This window comes from Hyaena hyaena, unplaced genomic scaffold (genome assembly GCF_003009895.1).
Source record: "Hyaena hyaena isolate Hyena2069 unplaced genomic scaffold, ASM300989v1 scaffold_255, whole genome shotgun sequence".
Lineage (NCBI taxonomy): Eukaryota > Metazoa > Chordata > Mammalia > Carnivora > Hyaenidae > Hyaena > Hyaena hyaena.
The window spans coordinates 897511-917545 of record NW_024080888.1 but is presented as its reverse complement, the minus strand read 5'-3'; the positions used below and the strand labels follow the sequence as shown (position 1 = coordinate 917545).

General features: G+C 38.3%; 1 protein-coding gene across 2 annotated transcripts in view; it reads left to right on the top strand.

Moving 5' to 3' along the window:
- Window positions 1-20035, top strand: part of CCSER1 (coiled-coil serine rich protein 1) — a 667442-nt gene that overhangs the window by 292947 nt on the left and 354460 nt on the right. For both annotated transcript variants that reach the window (XM_039245368.1, XM_039245369.1), the window contains exon 5: window positions 2232-2352. In XM_039245368.1, coding sequence (XP_039101299.1) covers window positions 2232-2352 — 121 coding nt within the window. The remainder of the gene's footprint in view (window positions 1-2231; window positions 2353-20035) is intronic.

The window sequence follows — 20035 nt, the reverse complement described above, 5'->3', positions numbered from 1 at the left end:
TTGAAGTGAGTACTTATATCAGCAGTTATTGACCTTTCATTTATAATCAATTCAAATGCCACTTACATCACTAGCAGATTTCATTTCTTTGCTACACTTCTCATTTCCTCCATTGAATTCCTTCCTTAGATTATCCATTTTTCTAAAGTGTCACATAAGTTCATCACAGGGAGACAAGGAGGAAATGTGACTACATACGTTGAGGTTTGTGATTAAATTGAGTAGCAGATGCATGGTGACCAGTTATTGATAGACTTTGAAAGAAGTGATATGTGTGTCTAATCATGATGCAGATTTCTTATTTGTACTCAAAGTACATGCCAGGAGTAAATAGAGATTATTTGTTTAGTGATTTGTGGATTGAAGGGCTACTAGAGATGTTCATAATACACAGTTACACACAGTATAAATATACCATGTAGACTGAAATGTGAACCACTTTTGAGAGTTCTGGTGTTATTTAAACCATGTTACTGAAATTGTTGCTTATCAGAATCTTGTAAAATAAGAATTTATAGTTTTATTGTATTGGTTATCAGTAAAATTTAAATTAAATTTTAAATGTGATACCACTATACACTTATAAGAATAGCTATGGTAGGCAGAATTCTAAGATGATATGTGACTCTAACCCTTGTATGATTCCTTCCACTGGAAGGTGGGACATAACTGTAATTATGTTATGTTCCATGTCAAGAGGGACTTTGAAGATGTAGTTAAGATTACTAACCAGTGGACTTTGAGTTAATCAAAAAGGAGATAATCTATATGGGCCTAACCTAATCTCATGAGCTTTTGAAAAGGAGAGGATATTTTCCCCAGTTATCAGCAGAAGGAATCAGAGCAGGAGAAAAATTTGATGCATGAGAGGGTTTCAATGTGAAGGATATTCTTCATTGCTGAGATAAAAAGCCATTGGCCACTGTCCTGTGAGGAGCTTCTAGGAGTTCAGAGTGATCCCTAGCCAAGAGCCATCAATGTACGGGAGACCTGAGTCCAATAAAGTAAATTTTGCTAACAATGTCAATAAGCTCCAAAGTGGATTCTTCCCCCAGAAACTCCAGCTAGGAGCACAGCCTGGCTGTAAACCTGACATTGACCTTGTGGGAATTTAACTCTTGAGTGGGAATTATGTAAGAGTCAAAGTTTAGGTCTTTGTAATCTGTATACCTAATAGGAGAACTCAACTGAGTTCACTGGATTCCTTACCTACAGAATTATGAGATAATAGATGGGTGCTGTTTTAAGCTGCTAAGTTTGTTTTAATTTTTCATGCAGCAATAAAAAGTACAATAGTAAAATTTTAAAAACTGGCAAAACTAAGTGTTGATACAGATATGGAACAACTGAAACTCTTCTGTTTTGGGGAATGCAAATTAGTCCAGTCAGTTCAGAAAACTGTTTGGCAATGTCTACTAGAACTGAGATAGAACATATCCCAAGAGCAATTCCTAGATATTTGTCAATACAAATTTATTTGTGCACCAAAAGAAAAAAAAAAAAAAGTAGAGGTATGTTTACAGACATTTCAAAATGGCCTCAGAGCAGAGCAATCTAAGTATCCATCATCAATAAAATGCATAAATATACTGTTATATTCATTCAGTGCAATGCTACACAGTTATGAGAATGAACAAATACTGGTACACCTGAATGTGTCTTACAAATGTATGTTGAAGGAAATAAGCCACGTGTGAAATAGTATACACACAGAAGAGGACAATTTCCTTCATTCAAAAGTCAGAAATAGGGCAACCTAATCTATGGTTATTTAAGTGATAATAAGGTTTAAATTTGGAAGCTGCAACAGTGATTGGGAAGAAGTACCACAGGGAGTTGTAGGGTTCTGATGATGCTTTAATTATTGATCATAATGCTGATTAAAAAGATGTCTTCACTTTGCAAAGATTCATTTAACTATATATGATTTATGCACTTCTTATTCTTCAGTGAAAAGCTTTTTTAAGCGAGGGACTATAAAGTATTGGCAACACCTTTTCTACTGTGTGGCTTAAAAAAAAGAAACATTGCCTAAGGTCATTCAGCTAGTGAGTGGAAAGACTTAGAGTGGAGAATGATAATGAGGGATCATTTAATGATAATTAATGTTTTAGTTAAAATATATCTTTCATCTGACTGAAAATTAAAAAAAAAACAGAAAAAGGGAAAGTGAATAGTCAATAAATAACTTTGACATTTACAAGCAATTTTTTTTGTTTTTAATAAAACAGTTTGCCGGGAAGATTCCTACCACTCTGTAGTCTCATGTGCTGCTGTGGTCCTTACTCCTATGGAACCAAACATAGAAATGAAGAAAAGAGAAGAACTAAAATTTCCTGAACCTTCCAAACAGTAAGTTATTTGTTTAATTTTTCAGAACTTTGTAAACCAATTAGATAACTGATCAGAATTGGATTGCTCAGATATTATGATTTATAATGAATGTGTTAATACTAGTATATTGAAAGGACAGATACCATTTTGTACAATATGTAAAAAAAAATCTATCCCTTACTGTATTAGTGAATAACTTCTGCATCTTCTTCCTTCATGTGTTTGAGGTATATGTGATTGAAGTTTTGTTTTGTTACCTTATCTTAGGGATATGAGGCATTTTATTTCTTTCACTGTGATTGTGGATATACTGTTCTTGGGTGGCTTATTTTATAGTTGTAAGCGTTAATTGTGAAAATGTGATAAATTCTTAATATAAACCTCTTAGCTTAAAGTTGACTTGCATTTTTATAAGGAATGAAAGTTACTTTATTAACTATTTTAAATGCTCTAAATGAAAACTTTACACTATTTAATGTTTCCTTATATTTACCTTCTAAGTTTCACTTTAAATTTGATCTTATATTGAATAAATGATACATTTTTTTCTTACACAGAGAATTAAATTCATAGTAACAAACATAAACTGTATGGACTTTACATCAAATAAAGTAGGATATTTCGAGGTTCACATTATATAAATGAAAAGGGAAAGCTTACTGATATTTTCCAGTGAAACTAGTGCCACGTGAAGATATCAGATTGGAAACTAGGTAATGGATGGTGTTGCCATGTCATCTGGCTAACCACCATATGAGCCAGATGGTGGTTACCTTAAGCACCTACTATTTATCCCCATTGGTTTACACTGTATCACACTTGTTTGTTTCTGATGTATTTCTACTGATAAGCTCCTGAGGACAGCATTTCCTGGAACATGATAGTGCTTGATACTCTTTTTGAAATCAATTAGAAAATCCTTTAATGTTACATTCAATAATGTTGAATTCAAATGGAACAATGTATATATTTGATAGCATGTGGATAGGCGATATTAATATTCTCATTATAGAGAAAAGAAGTACTAACCAATTCAGAAAGTAATGATTGTAATTCAGTTTTAATACAGTCTAAAAGTGAAAACAACTTAACTGCTCTTAATATAGTCTAATTTTTAGGTTCTAATTCTTTTTGTCTAATAGGAGGAAAATTACACCTCATATATGCCAATGGAATTATATTAGAAAACGCAAATGCATTTTCTGTTCTATATGAATGAGTTTACATAAGTTACATATGTATTTATAAATAGAATCTTAAATTCTTTTAATTATCTTTTAGTGATTCTGGTAAACTAAAACTGGGAATAGTGTAATTGGCTTGCATAAAATACCTTATTTTTCAATCTTTAGCTACTTCATAAATATTCATTCTTCTTGATTCTGAATTAAAGCAGACTATTAACTGGCTGCCTTTTGTTGTTGTTGTTGTTTTGTTTTGTTTTTTTGTTACCCTGGATTCACTCCAATACATTTCTATATTATCTAAGTCTACTTTCTTATTAAACATTCTGACTTAACAGTATCATTCATTCATTCATTGATTCATATAGGTTTTGTTATTGTTTTTTGTGTTTCAGAGTGAAAGAGTCCCTGGTTAAAAACTTTTTTTTTTTAATGTTTTTTTATTTATTTCTAGGAGAGAGAGAGAGACAGTGTGAGCAGGGGAGGGTCAGAGAGAGAGGGAGTCACAGACTGAAACAGGCTCCAGGCTCTGAGCTGGCAGCCAGCACAGAGCCCGACGTGGGGCTCGAACCCACAAACCGCGAGATCATGACCTAAGCAAAAGTCGGACGCCCAACCGACTAAACCACCCAGGCGCCCCTAAAATCTTAATTCTGCTACAATATATATTAGATAGAAATTAGGAACATTTTACGTAAACTCTCTGTGCTTTCCTTTCTTCATCTGTTATCTGGGGTGATACCACCATCCTTCTGTAGTCACTGTATTATGTGAAGTGATAGTGATAAAGGACTCAAAATGTAAGAATCCACAGAAGTATTAGTCATGTTGACCCTTCCATAGCTTCAGTTTGTCAACTCTATCAATGACTTACAAATACATATTCCTCTTCTGGAGGCTTTTCTGAATGTAAGTCTAATATTTAAAGTTGTTGACCCGAGTTATCGAACTACATATTTTACTAAGTTTTATACAAAGTATACCTAAAACCTAAATAATGACTCATGCAACCCCCTTAAATATTGATTCTTTCTAATGTATATATTTATATAAAGCCACCATTTTGTATTCTTTTCTGAAAAATCACAGTATGTTTTGTCTCTCACATCTCATATTCGATTACTTATTGATAGCTTGATTATGTCTCTATTATATTATTACCATTTTAGCTGACCAGCAAATATACCATATATTTAAATTTTTTTTCTAATATTATATATTCAATTATGATCTTTTTAAAATAGTTTATTGTCAAGTTGGTTTCCATATAACACCCAGTACTCATCCCAACAAGTGCCTTCCTCCATTCCCATCACCTCCCTCCCCCTTCCTCCACCCCCTTCAGCCCTCAGTTTGTTCTCAGCATTCAAGAGTCTTTCATGGTTTGCCTCCCTCCCTCTCTCCAACTATGTTTCCCCTTCTTCTACCCCATGGTCCTCCATTAAGTTCCTCCTATTCTACCTATATGTGCAAACATATGGTATCTGTCCTTCTCTGCCTGATTGACCCATTCATTCTTTAGTGGGATGTTCTTTAACCTCCATGTTTTTTGGAGGTTTTACAGACTTCTTCCTGTGGTTGATTTCAAGTTTCAAAGCACTATGATCTGAAAGTGTGCATGGTATGATCTCAATTCTCTTATATTTATTGAGGGCTGTTTTATGTCCCAGTATGTGATCTATCTTGGAGAATGTGCCAGGAGAACTTGAGAAGAAAGTGAATTCCATGGCCTCAGGATGTAGAGTTCTAAATATATCTGTCAGATCCATTTGGTCCAATGTGTCATTCAAGTCCATTGTTTCTTTAGTGATTTTCTGTCTAGTTGATCGATCCATTGCTGTAAGTGGAGTATTAAAGTCCCCTGCTATAGCACATTCTTATCCATAAGATTGTGTCTGTTTGTGATTAATTGTTTTATGTATTTAGGTGCTTCCATATTTGGTGCATAGACATTTATAATTGTTAGCTCCTCCTGATGGATAGACCCTGTAATTGTTATATAATGCCTTTCTTCATCCCTTGTTACTGCCTTTACTCTAAAGTCCAGTTTGTCTGATATAAAGATAGCTACTCCAGCTCTCTTTTGACTTCCAGAAGCAGGATATATATTTCTCCATTCCCTTACTTTCAATCTAAAGGTGTCCTCAGGTCTAAAATGAGTTTCTTGTTGACCACAAATAGAAGGATTTTGTTTTTTTATACATTCTGCTACCCTATGTCTTTTGATCGGAGCATTTAGTCCATTTACAGTCAGTGTTATTATTGAAAAATATGGATTTAGAGTCACCATGTCCTTAGTGGGATTAATGATTGTGGTGGTGTCTCTCATACCTTGCGTTCCTTGCAACATTTCCCTCACAGTGTCCACGTCAGTAATTCTTGTAGGGCTGGTTTACTGGTGATGAATTCTTTCAATTTTTGTTTATTTGGAAAGACTTTTATCTCTCCTTCTATTTTGAATGGCAGGCTTACTAGATAGAGGATTCTTGACTGCATATTTTTTCTGTTAATCACATTGAAGTTTTCATGCCATTCCTTTCTGGCCTGCCAATTTTCAGTAGATAGGTCTGTCACCACTCTGAGAGATTTCCCTTTATATGTTAGGGCCCTTTTCTCCCTAGCTGCCTTCAGAATTCTCTCTTTGTTCTTATATTTTGCCAGTTTCACTATGATATGTTGTGCAGAAGATTGATTCAAGTTACATCTGAGGGAAGTTCTCTGTGCCTCTTGGATTTAAATACCTGTTTCCTTCCCCAGATCGGGGAAATTCTCTGCTATAATTTGTTCAAGGACTCCTTCAGTGCCTTTCCCTGTCTCTCTTCTGGAATTCCTAAGATACAGATATTGTTCCGTTTGATTTTATTGCTCAGCTCTCAAACTCTCCTTTCATGTTCCTGGATCAGTTTATCTCTCTTTTTCTCAGCTTTCTCTTTTTCTATAATTGTGTGTTCCAATTCACCTATTCTCCTTTCTGCCTCTTCAATCCGTTCATTGGATGCCTCCGGTTTATTATGTATCTCATTTATCGCATTTTTAAAATTCTTCATAACTATTTTTTTTATAAATAGTTTATTGTCAAATTAGTTTCCACATAGCACCCAGTGCTCATCCCCACAAGTGCCCTCCTCCATGCCCATCCCCCCTCTCCCCCCACATCCATCAGTCCTCAGTTTTTGTCAGCATTCAAGAGTCTCTCATGGTTTGCCTCTCTCCCTTTCCCCCACCATTTCCCCCCTTCTTCTCCCCCTTGTTCCTCCGTCAAGTTCCTCCTAATCCTCCTATACGTGCAAACATATGGTATTTGTCCTTCTCTGCCTGACTTATTTCGCTCAGCATAACACCCTCAAGGTCCATCCATGTTGCTACACATGGCCAGATTTCATTGTTTCTCATTGCCATGTAGTATTCCATGGTATAGATAAACCACATCTTCTTGATCCATTCATCTGTTGATGGACACTTAGGCTCTTTCCATGTTTTAGCTATTGTGGAGAGTGCTGCTATGAACATTGGGGTACATGTGCTCCTATGCCTCAGCATTTCTGTATCCCTTGGGTAAATTCCTAGCAGTGCTATTGCTGGGTCATAGGGGAGTTCTATTGTTAGTTTCCTGAGGAACCTCCACACTGTTTTCCAGAGGGGCTGTACCAGTTTACATTCCCACCAACAGTGTAGGAGGGTGCCCGTTTCTCCACATCCTCGCCAGCATCTAGAGTTCTCTGATTTGCTCATTTTAGCCACTCTGACTGGCGTGAGGTGGTATCTCAGTGTGGTTTTGATTTGTATTTCCCTGATGAGGAGGGATGCTGAGCATCGTTTCATGTGTCTGTTGGCCATCTGGATGTCCTCTTTGGAGAAGTGTCTGTTCATGTCTTCTGCCCATTTCTTCACTGGGTTGTTTGTTTTTCGGGCGTGTAGTTTGGTGAGTTCCTTATAGATTCTGGATATTAACCCTTTATCTGATATGTCATTTGCAACTATCTTTTCCCATTCCGTTGGTTGCCTATTAATTTTCTGGGTTGTTTCCTTGGCTGTGCAGAAGCTTTTAATCTTGATGAGGTCCCAACAGTTTATTTTTGCTCTTGATTCCCTTGCTTTTGGGGATGTGTCAAGTAAGAAGTTGCTGCGGTGGAGGTCAAGGAGGTTGTTTCCTGCTTTCTCCTCTAGGGTGTTGATAGTTTCCTGTCTCACGTTCAGGTCCTTTATCCATTTTGAGTTGATTTTTGTGCATGGTGTGAGAAAATGATCTAGTTTCATTCTTCTGCATGTTGCTGTCCAGTTCTCCCAACACCATCTGTTAAAAAGGCTGTCTTTTTTCCATTGGATATTCTTTCCTGCTTTGTCAAAGATCAGTTGGCTGTATACTTTTGGGTCCACTTCTGAGTTCTCAATTCTGTTCCATTGGTCTATGTGTCTGTTTTTGTGCCAATACCATACTGTCTTGAGGATGACAGCTTTGTAGTAGAGGCTGAAGTCTGGGATGGTGATACCTCCCGTTTTGGTTTTATTTTTCAGTATTACTTTGGCTATTCGGGGTCTTTTGTGGTTCCATACAAATTTTTGGATAGTTTGTTCTAGTTTTGAGAAGTATGCTGGTGCAATTTTGATTGGAATTGCATTGAATGTGTAGAGTGCTTTAGGTAGTAATGACATCTTAACTATATTTATTCTTCCTATCCATGAGCATGGAATGTTTTTCCATTTCTTTGTGTCTTCTTCAATTTCCTTCATAAGTTTTCTATAGTTTTCATCATACAGATCTCTTGTATCCTTGGTTAGGTTTATTCCGAGGTATTTTATGGTTTTTTGTGCAATTGTGAATGGGATCAGTTTCTTGATTTCTCTTTCTGTTGCTTCATTATTGGTGTATAAAAATGCAACCGATTTCTGTACGTTGATTTTGTACCCTGCAACTTGGCTGAATTCTTGGATCAGTTCTAGTAGGCTTCTGGTGGAGTCTGTCGGGTTTTCTATGTAGAGTATCATGTCATCTGCGAAGAGTGAAAGTTTGACTTCCTCTTTGCCAATTCTGATGCCTTTGATTTCCTTTTGTTGTCTGATGGCTGATGCTAGGACTTCCAGCACTATGTTAAACAACAGTGGTGAGAGTGGACATCCCTGTCGTGTTCCTGATCTCAGGGGGAAAGCTCTCAGTTTTTCCCCGTTGAGGATGATGTTAGCTGAAGGCTTCTCATAGATGGCTTTGATGATGTTTAAGTAGGTTCCTTCTATCCCAACTTTCTCGAGAGTCTTTATTAAGAAGGGATGCTGTATTTTGTCAAATGCTTTTTCTGCATCTATTGACAGGATCATATGGTTTTTATCTTTTCTTTTATTGATATGATGGATCACATTGATTGATTTGCGAATGTTGAACCAGCCCTGTAACCCAGGAATGAATCCCACTTGATCTTGGTGGATGATTCTTTTGATATGCTGCTGGATTCGATTTGCAAGGATCTTGTTGAGAATTTTTGCATCCGTATTCATCAAGGATATTGGCCTATAGTTCTCTTTTTTTGTTGGATCTCTGTCTGGCTTGGGAATCAGAGTGATGCTGGCTTCATAAAATGAGTCCGGGAGTTTTCCTTCGACTTCTATTTTTTGGAATAGCTTGAGAAGAATTGGGATTAATTCTGTTTTAAATGTCTGGTAGAATTCCCCAGGGAAACCATCAGGTCCAGGGCTCTTATTTGTTGGGAGATTTTTGATCACTGATTCGATTTCTTCACTCGTTATGGGTCTGTTCAGGTTTTCTATTTCTTCCCGTGTGAATTTTGGTAGTGAGTGTGTGTTTAGGAATTTGTCCATTTCTTCTAAGTTGTCCAATTTGTTGGCATATAATTTTTCATAGTATTCCCTGATAATTGCTTGTATTTCTGAGGGGTTGGTTGTAATAAGTCCATTTTCATTCATAATTTTGTCTATTTGGGTGCTCTCTCTTTTCTTTTTGATAAGCCTGGCTAGAGGTTTGTCAATTTTGTTTACTTTTTCAAAAAACCAACTCTTGGTTTCATTGATCTGTTCAATTGTTTCTTTGGTCTCTATGTTGTTTATTTCTGCTCTAATTTTTACTATTTCTCTTCTTCTACTGGGTTTAGGGCGTTCTTGTTGCTCTGCCTCTAGCTCCTTTAGGTGAGCTGTTAGATTTTGGACTTGTGCTTTTTCTAATCTCTTGAAATAGGCCTGGAGAGCAATGTACTTTCCTCTTAGGACTGCCTTGGCCGCATCCCATAGATTTTGAATTGTTGTGTTTTCATTTTCATTTGTTTCCATATATTTTTTAATTTCCTCTCTAATTGCCTGATTGGCCCATTCATTCTTTAGAAGGGTGTTCTTTAACCTCCATGTTTTTGGCGGTTTTCCAGACTTCTTCCTGTAATTGATTTCAAGTTTCAAAGCATTGTGATCTGACAGTGTGCATGGTATGATCTCTATTCTTTTATATTTATTGAGGGCTGCTTTATGTCCCAGTATGTGATCTATCTTGGAGAATGTGCCATGCGCACTTGAGAAGAAAGTAAATTCCCTGGCCTCAGGATGTAAAGTTCTAAATATATCCGTCAGATCCATCTGGTCCAATGTGTCTTTCAAGTCCATTATTTCTTTAGTGATTTTCTGTCTGGTTGACCTATCCATTGCTGTAAGCGGAGTATTAAAGTCCCCTGCTATTAGCACATTCTTATCTATAAGCTTGTTTCTGTTTGTGATTAATTGTTTTAGATATTTAGGTGCTCCCATATTCGGTGCGTAGACATTTATGATTGTTAGTTCTTCCTGATGGATGGACCCTGTAATTATTATGTAGTGCCCTTCTTCATCTCTTGTGATTGTCTTTAATTTAAAGTCCAGTTTGTCTGATATAAGTATCGCTACTCCGGCTTTCTTTTGATTTCCTGTAGCATGATATATATTTCTCCATCCCCTTACTTTTAATCTGAAGGTATCTTCCCGTCTAAAATGAGTTTCTTGTAGACAGCATATTGATGGATTTTGTTTTTTAATCCATTCTGCTACCCTATGTCTTTTGATTGGAGCATTCAGCCCATTTACATTCAGTGTTATTATTGAAATATGTGGGTTTAGAGTCTTTGTATCTTTTGTAGGGTTCATGTTTGTGGTGGTGTCTCTGGTATCTTTGTTCCTTGCAACCTTTCCTTCAGAGCATCCCCCTCAGGATTTCTTGTAGGGCTGGCTTCGTGGTGACAAATTCTTTCAATTTCTGTTTATTTGGAAAGGTTTTTATCTCTCCTTCTATTTTGAATGACAGGCTTGCTGGATAGAGGATTCTTGGCTGCATATTTTTACTGTTCATCACATTGAAGATTTCCTGCCATTCCTTTCTAGCCTGCCAAGTTTCAGTAGATAGGTCTGTCACCACTCTGATAGGTTTCCCTTTGTATGTTAGGGCCCTTTTCTCCCTAGCTGCTTTCAAAATTCTCTCTTTGTCCTTGTATTTGGCCATTTTCACTATGATATGTCGTGCAGAAGATCGATTCAGGTTACGTCTGAGGGGAGTCCTCTGAGCCTCTTGTACTTCCACATTTACTTCCTTCCCCAGGTCGGGGAAGTTCTCTGCTATAATTTGTTCCAGGACTCCTTCAGCACCTTTCCCTCTCTCTTCCTCTTCTGGGATTCCTATGATACGGATATTGTTGCGTTTGACCGTATCGCTGAGCTCTCGAATTCTTCTTTCCTGTTCCTGGATCAGTTTGTCTCTTTTTTTGTCAGCTTCTTGTTTTTCTATAATGGTGTCTTCTAAATCACTTATTCTCCTTTCTGCCTCTTCAATCCGTGCATTGGAGGCCTCTAATTTATTATGGATCTCATTTATCGCATTTTTTAATTCTTCATGCCTATTTTTATTTTCCATTCTGTCTGTAGCCATAGTTTCTTTGATGTCCCCTATGTTTTTTTCAAGCCCAGCTATTAATTTTACCATTATTATTCTAAAATCTTGTTCAGTGATGCTGCTGATATCTGTTTTGAGCAGTTCATTAGCTGTCATTTCTTCTTGGAGTTTCTTTGGAGGAGAGGTCTTTCGTTTCGTCATTTTAGTTAGCTTTCCGGCTCTTGTTGGTTTTAAAGACCTATTATTCTCTCTGTTTCTATGAGCACTGCTATATCCAAGAAGGCTCTTTGACTTTCCAGGGCCTACCCTTTCAGAGAGTGTTTTTTGAATGGTATCCCCTGGTCTCTCTTGTTGGGACCTTGGTTATTTTATTTTCCTATTCGTAGTGATATTTGGGACTCTCCACCTTGTGCACTCTAGCTTGTTTCTTGAGGTAGCCCTGGAAAAGAAAACAGACAGACAAACACACAGGGAGCAGGAGCACACAAACGCACAGGCTAATTCAACTAACATGCAAAGCGAGAGGGAAAACGAAAAAGTTAAGAGAAAAGATGGAGGAGGGAGGGCGAATAATAGGGAGTATAAAATACATAAAAGGGTCAAAAAGGGGAAAGGAAAAGGAAAAAAGAAGAAAACCGATGGACAAAGAACGGTTTAAAGCATATAACCGGATTTTCCAGCTACAGTTAAATAGCCGTGTGTATGCAGTGCTGGTTGAAGAGCATAGAGAAAGAGAAGACAGGGCGGGGTTGAGGCACAATTGGAAATAGAATGAACAGGCAGAAGGGATAAGAAGCTTTTTTCAAAGAGGTAAAGGGTAGAATATGGTTGGATAGGCAAGAGAAGGATGCTGGTATTATCCAGAGAAACTATATAGTCTAATTACTCCTGAGAGAAAGAGATGAAGATGTCAGTAGGTATAGAATTTACATTTACAGAATGGACTCGTTGTGATTGTTTAAGCAAGCTGGCGACCAGAGTTAATCAGGTCAGTGTTCTGGGGAAAAAAGAGAGAAAAGAGAAAGAAGAAGAAAAAAAGAAAAAAAAAGGGAGGAGGGCAGCTCTCAGGCAGGGATGGGCATGGCGTGATCCATTGCCTCAGGCGGGAGCTCTGCCTTGGCGGTTGTGGGGAGGAGATTGACGGTGCTCCAGTCCCTTCTTGAACCAAGCGCTGCACCTCGCTTTTTTGGGCGTGTAAACTCCCCATACCGGGGGCGCAGCCAGAGTTGGTTGCACTCTTCAACCCAGGCCAGTTCCAATCTCCAAATCCCAGTCCACGCGCCCCGCTGAAATTGCCTTAGACACAGCCGCCCAGGTAACCCCCTCGGGGCAATTCCAGGCCCCCTGCGGAGCTCTGGGGGTGGAGTCAGAATCGCTGCTTCCTTCTCTGGGTTGGGTTGGTGAGCATGGGCGGGGGCTTGCCTGCCGGGTGTACTGAGCCCGAGCCCGCTGGAGTGAGGAAAACCAGGTCCTTCTATGGCTCGTCACCCGAAACACGAACTCACAGGCAAATTTCCCAGCTTTTAGCTCTTTGCCTTCCGTCTAGAGTTCCAGCCTGCCAGGAGCGCGGTTGCCCAGTGTCCGCGCGTGTGGCTCTTTCAGGGGCCCCAGCCGCCCTGGAGCTACAGTGGCGGCAGGCGCGCCACCACTCTGAAGTCCAGCCGCCAGGAGTCAGCACAAAGAAGCAGTCTGTGCGCTCGGCCTCCCCCCCACCCCGGGACCAGTTGGCGCGAGGGGACCTGGCGTGCAGGTATTTGGCAAGTACGGTCTTTCTATGCCCCGAGCAGAGGTTCCCCCCCCGCCCCCCAGCAGAGGTTTTTCTGTTTCGGACTCTCTCCTTTTCCCCTCTCACTCCCCGTGGAGGGTAGAGGGGGATCGCCTCCCACCCTGGAGTCTCCGATCCGGCCCGATTTTATCTTCCCCTGTTTGCACTCACATTAGAAGGCTTTCTCAGTGGATACTGCGTCCTTTTTCTCCCAATCTCTCAGGTTTTGTAAGGTTTCCAGTGGCTTCACATCTTTTCCATGTGATGTATGGGCGCGAGTGCAAGTACGGAGCTCCTTACTTCTCCGCCATTTTGCCCCCCTCTTCATAACTATTTTTAAGCTCCATAGTGTTTGTAGCCATAGTTTCTCTGATGTCTTCCATGCCTTTTTTCAAGTCCAGCGATTAATTTTATGATTATTGTTCTAAATTCTTGCCCAGTTATTTTGCTTATATCCATTTTGCAGTTCTTTAGCTGTCAATTCTTCCTGGAATTTCTTTGAAGGAGAGGTCTTCCATTTCGTCATTTTGGTTATCTTTCTATCTCCTGTTAGTTTTAAAAGCTTGTTATGCACTCTGCACCTGTGAGTGCTGCTGTACCAAAGAAGGCTCTTTCTGTCCATGGCCTGTCCATTCAGAAAGTGTTCTTTGAATGGTATCTCTTGGTCTCTCTTGTTGAGACCTTGGTTATTTTATTTTCCTACTTGTAGTGGTATTTGGGACTCTCCACCGTGTATACTTTGGCTTGTTTCTTGAGGTAGCCCTGGAAAAGAAAACAGACAGACAAACACACAGGGAACAAAGGCACACAAACACACAGACAAATCCTGGAAACACGGAAACCGAAAGGGAAAAAGAAAAAGTTAAAAAAAAGAAGGGAAAAAAAGAGGAAGGAGAAAAAAACAAATAAGAAAAAGAAAAAGAGAAAAAAGAAAAACAAAAAGAAAAGAAAAGAAAAAAGAAAAACAAACTCAAAAGAGAAAGGACAGTTTAAAAGAATAAGACCAGAATTCCCAGCTATAAATAAAGAGCTGGGTGTATGCAGTACTGATGGAAGAGCATATACAAAGAGAGAAATGACAGAGCAGGGAGGAAGTGAAATTGGAAGAGAAATGACCAGGCAGAGAGACTAAGAGGCTTAATTCAGAGAGAGAAAGAGGAGAATATGGTAAGAGGCGAGGAGAGAGAAACAAAGAATGTTACTAAGAGAAACTATATAGTCTAATTACTCCAGAGAGAGAGAGAGATAGAAAGGTAGCGGTGGAGGTGTAGAATATACATCTAGAGAATGGATTAAATGTGACTGTTTAAGCAAACCAGTGACCAGAGTGCCCAGTCCAGCAGAGGGGATGGATACAAATGAGACAAGGGAAAATATATCTGAATAGAAATAATTGATCTATAGTTATACATGGTAGTGCATCCATGTTGGTTTTCCTTTGAGCTCTGGTTAAAGAAAAGCAGCTCTCTAGTGGGGATGGGAGTGGCTTGGTGTAGGCGGGTCTTACCCTCCACTGTGTACCCTAGGCCACTCCCTGAGGTCCCGCCTTAGTGGTTGTGGGGAGAAAAATGGCCGGGCCCCATTCCCTTCTGGAGCCAAACGTTGCAACTCACTCTTTTGGGTCCGATCTCCCTGTGACCCAGGTGTAGCTAAGGTGGCCGTGCTCTATGTCCCAAGCCCAGGCCTCGTTTCTTTATCTTAGTCTGCATACCCCATTGATACTGCCCAAAGTATAAAGCCACAGGCCAGGCCCTTCTAAGCAGATTCAAGCCTCTTGCCTTCCCACTGGGGATCTAGGACTCGAGCCTGAAGAACAGTGGAGTGGCTTCAGGCACACCACTTCCCCACCAGGTTGAGGGGGCGAGCAGAGGAGCGGTTTCTCCCAGGTTTGCCTGGAACTAGTGCTTCCAGCTCCAGGTCAGCTGCACAGCTAGAAACTGGATCCCTCTGTGTCCCTAGCCAAGGTTTTTCTCTTCTCCAGGAACAGAGACAGTTCCTTGAGCAGTTTCAGCCACTCTTTCTTTTCCTGTAGACTCATTGCGGCTCCCTGCAAAGGAGACTCCTTCCTTTCCTTCCGTGTCTCCAGTCCTGGCCCGTTTTTATCTTCCCCAGTTCGCACTCACGCTATAAGGTTTTCTCAGCGGACTCTGTCTCCTTTTCCTCCCAAACTCCTGGATTCTGTAAGGTTTCCTGTGGCTTCAGGCCTTCTCCGTTTGAGAGATGGGGGCGATTGAAATATATGGAGCTCCCTACTTCTCTGCCCTCTTGACTCCTCCTCCAGACCCCCAGGAACTCCACTTTTTTTTCTTCAATTGTGATCTTAATGAAACCATTCAAATAGTGGCCATTATGTCATATGGAGATTATATATGCCCTTCATACCTAATACTGCTATTTTTAGAATTAATTGATAGATGTGACTATATGATAAGAGCACAACATAAATGTAGAGGTATAGTAATTAATTCAAAACTCTCATTTGCTAATGAGAGCAGATGCATTGTAAATTGGTTTTAGAAAAATCAAGGGTAGAGATCCTTATTGGCTCACGTAATTAAAAGAAGTATAGAGATAGAAATTCCCTTTGGTATGGTTGGGTCTGTACTCATAGTGTCATAAAAGGTCATTCTTTCCATCTGCATCTCTTTGCTTTGGTTTTCTCTGTAGTTTTCATTTTCATGGAGGGTCCGGTAAAGGTGACATTACTCCCTTCAGAAGCTACTGGGGCAGATTTTTTCTTTTAAATAAATTCAGTGGAAGGAGTTTCTCCTTCCTTTTAATCAAAACTAAACACAACAAAAACCAAGATTTGAATGTCACAGGATTTGACTAGCTTAAATTATTTGGCATTATTTTGTGGAAACAGTTGCTGTTTCCAGGAGTATATGATGATGTGATTGACTAGAACCAGGTTATGGGACAAACTCTGAAGCAGAGCATAAAGGTGAGAGGGGAGATATTCCATCCTTGAAATAATGGATGATGTTGATAAAAGCAGGCAGGGATAGATGCTAGGAAGTCAAGACAATGGATGTTCAACATAAGTAATACTATTATCACCATTAGTTTTACAAGTCAGAATTCTTTATAGTATTCAAACCATAGACATTGAAATAACACATTAAAATATAGTTATGAATACCTTTATTTCTTGTTTTAAGTGTTTTTCACCTAATTTTATTTCATATTATATCAGCTAGCTGTGCTGTTGAGGCCATTAAGAATTGAGGCCTTGGGCAGGTGTTTTGAAACTTTCTTAACTACAATTTATTCCTTTTCAGTATGGAAGTTACTTTGTCTGCCTTATAGTGAAAAGCCTGAAACATGATAAAAAAGAAAGAATATTAAAAAAAAATGTAGTTTTTTTTACAACACATATATTAGGGAAATAACCACATCATATTTTTATAAATGAAGTGGCCAAAGCCCTTTATGATATTACTTTTGTGTTTTGGGATTTCTCATTAGGAAATATATTAATTCACTAATATAATATTAAGGTATAAGAATGTTGTAAGTTGAGGCATCATGTTTAGATACCTAATGTTTTCTTTAAATTCAGGATGAAATTATTTCTTTAAATAATTTTTCCTTCTATACAGACTTCACATGATAAATTCATAAACCACTGAGTTTTTGAAACAAAGGACTCTTTAGAGTCATTTAATTCAGAGCTCAGAAAATCTCTCGCTAAGAAGAACTGCAATAATTCTCTCAGTCTATGGGCTTTGGAATACATAAGATTGTACAGGAGACAATATGTATGACTGTATATTTGGGGATATTATAGTCCAAGTGAAGAATGAAGTCCAGATTAAACGCATACCTAAAAAGATAAAACTCAAGTAACAGATGCTGTTTATCAATGTAAGATACAGATTTTGGTTAGGTGTATGAATGTTTAAAGTTAGGTAAGGCTTATTGATATTATCAGTATAAACTTAGAAAATAAAGCCAGAATATTGTTCATAATTATAGCTTTGTGTTGATATATCACTTTAGAATGTAAGAAACATCTTATGACTGAAATATTTACATTTTAAAAGTTGTTGTGTATTTATCAGTTTTTAGACACATTCAATTAGAAAAAAATAAAAGTTAGGAATTCCTATTAGGGAGAGTGTATAAATTTATCAGTATAGCAAATGATAGGGAGAAAATATCCAATGTTTTAGGAAGGAAAGCTATATTCTGAGCACTACAGTGGGAAAGAATTAGAGTTTTCCTCTTGTTGATATACCTAAAGTTCATATTAATTCTGAAAATAAGGGTGTGGATTTTATTTTTTCATTTTAGTCTGATAGGTAGCTAAATACCATGGAAAGAATACACTTCTAGAAAAATAGAAAAATCTTTATGATCCAAAAAGAGTCTATATAATTTTCAAATAAATTGATCATTAATGGAGTGTGAAGTTTTATAAATAAAATCAGAATATTAAAAATATGTCCATATAGAGGCGCCTGGTGGCTCAGTCAGTAGAGCACCCAACTTCGGCTCAGGTCATATTTCTTTCTTTCTTTCTTTCTTTCTTTTTTTTTTTTAATTTATTTCTGAGAGAGTGAGAGAGAGAGGCAGACAGACAGACAGCGTGAGCAGGGGAGGGTCAGAGAGAGAGGGAGACACAGAATCTGAAACAGGCTCCAGGCTCTGAGCTGGCTGTCAGCACAGAGCCTGACGCGTGGGGCTCGAACCCACGAACCGTGAGATCATGAACTGAGCCGAAGTCGGAAGCTTAACCGACTGAGCCATTCAGGCACCCCGGCTCAGGTCATATTTCATGGTTTGTGATTTCAAGCCCCATGTTGGGCTCTGTGCTGACAGCTCGGAGTCTGCAGCCTGCTTCAGAGTCTGTTTCTCCCTCTCTCTATGCCCCTCCCCTGCTCGCTCGCTCTCTCTCTCTCTCTCAAAAATAAATAAACTTTAAAAAACCATAAAAAATATGTCTACATATCCAGCCACTCAGTATGTTACTGAAATTTATACATTTCTCAAGTCACAGTTATGTACAAATGAGCACTTCATGAGCTGTATATAACATTCGGACACAGAAAAGAATAAAAGAGTATTGCTTTCATATTACATTATGGCTTTTATTTTGTGATTTCATTAGAAATATATTTGTTGCAATTCATGCGCTTTGTATATACCATGGCTCAATATCTGAAATGAAGGAATTTTATAGCCATTGTAAATTTAGAAATAAAGAGGTAAAATGAAGAAATAAATAATTACATTTGTGGTAATTTCCATTTTTTAAAAATTTTATATAGAAAAATCTAAACTTCATAAGATACTCGATTTATTGTTTCAGTTTGTGAAATGAGGCATTGTGTAAACATGTTGTCATTCACTCCAAGTTTCAAGGTCTTATAATAATGCTTCATGGTCTTGATGTGGAGAAGTTTCGTTGAGCTACTTCTGAAAGGGCATAGATGCTGTCATTTAGTACAGAATATCTTATTTTTTAACAATGGCTAAAACTAACCTATTTTATTCTTAGAGAATACTTGACACAAGTTTAAAGATCTGTCAGCTCTTTTTATTTATTTTTATCTGAATGAATAATGGATGTATGTTAAATTTGGAAAAGTTTAAGTACTCTCTAATGCCAGAGTTCTTACCCAAACTCTGGAATTGTACTGGAAACACATCAAAAAATCCTATTAACAGATAATCTCCAGCTTTCTTTTACAAATTTCAGAGGGATATATTTATTTATGATTTCAGGTAGACATTTATTCATTAATCCATCAAAAATAGGTAATTCTTGAGTATTTGTTTTGATCTTTGAACTGTGCTCTGGGCTGGGGATTTTAATTAGAAAGCACATGCTGTCTCTTATGAAAACTTAGAGTGTAGTCAGGGAGGCACATGCTGATTGATTAATTACAATAAGAAATGCAAGATTGTGGATATGACATTGATTATAATGTAGAGGTATATCCTGTAATAAGGGGTATTAATAAGGAGCTTTAACTTACCCAAGAAGGTCAAGAGCAAACTTCCCTGAGGATGTGACACAAGCTAAGATTTGAAGCATATTAGTTAACTAAGTGGAAAAGCAGAGGAGGACTTTACCATTAGAGAGAAAAGCTTGATCAAACACTCTTTGATGACTGGGAGCAGGAGGAAATCTAAAGAAGACTGGTGGAAATAAAAGGAAGCCAAAAGCATGGTTTTTTTTTCCCCCAGGGCTTAAGAATTTTTAAAATATTTATTTATTTATTTATTTATTTATTTATTTATTTATTTATTTATTTTTAAGTAGTTTATTGTCAAGTTGGTTTCCATATAACACCCAGTGCTCATCCCCACAAGTGCCCTCCTCCATACCCATCCCCCCCCCCCCAACAGCCCAAAGTTTGTTCTTGGCATTCAAGAGTCTCTCATGGTTTGCCTCCCTCCTTCTCCTTCCCTCTCCCCCACTATTTTTCCCCTTCTTCTCCCCCATGGTCCTCCATTAAGTTCCTCCTAATCCTCCTATATGTGCAAACATATGGTATCTGTCCTTCTCTGCAAGAATTATTTGGCTCAACATAACACCCTCAAGTTCCATCCATGTTGCTACACATGGTCAGATTTCATTCTTTCTCATTGCCATGTAATATTCCATCGTATATATAAACCACATCTTCTTGATCCATTCATCAGTTGATGGACACTTAGGCTCTTTCCATGTTTTAGCTATTGTTGGGAGTGTGGCTATGAACATGGGGATGCATGTGCCCCTATGCATCAGCACTCCTGTATCCCTTGGGTAAATTCCTAGCAGTGCTATTGCTGAGTCATAGGGGAGTTCTATTGTTAATTTTTTTGAGGAACCTCCACACTGTTTTCCAGAGGGGCTGTACCCGTTTACATTCCCACCAACAGTGTAGGAGGGTACCCGTTTCTCCA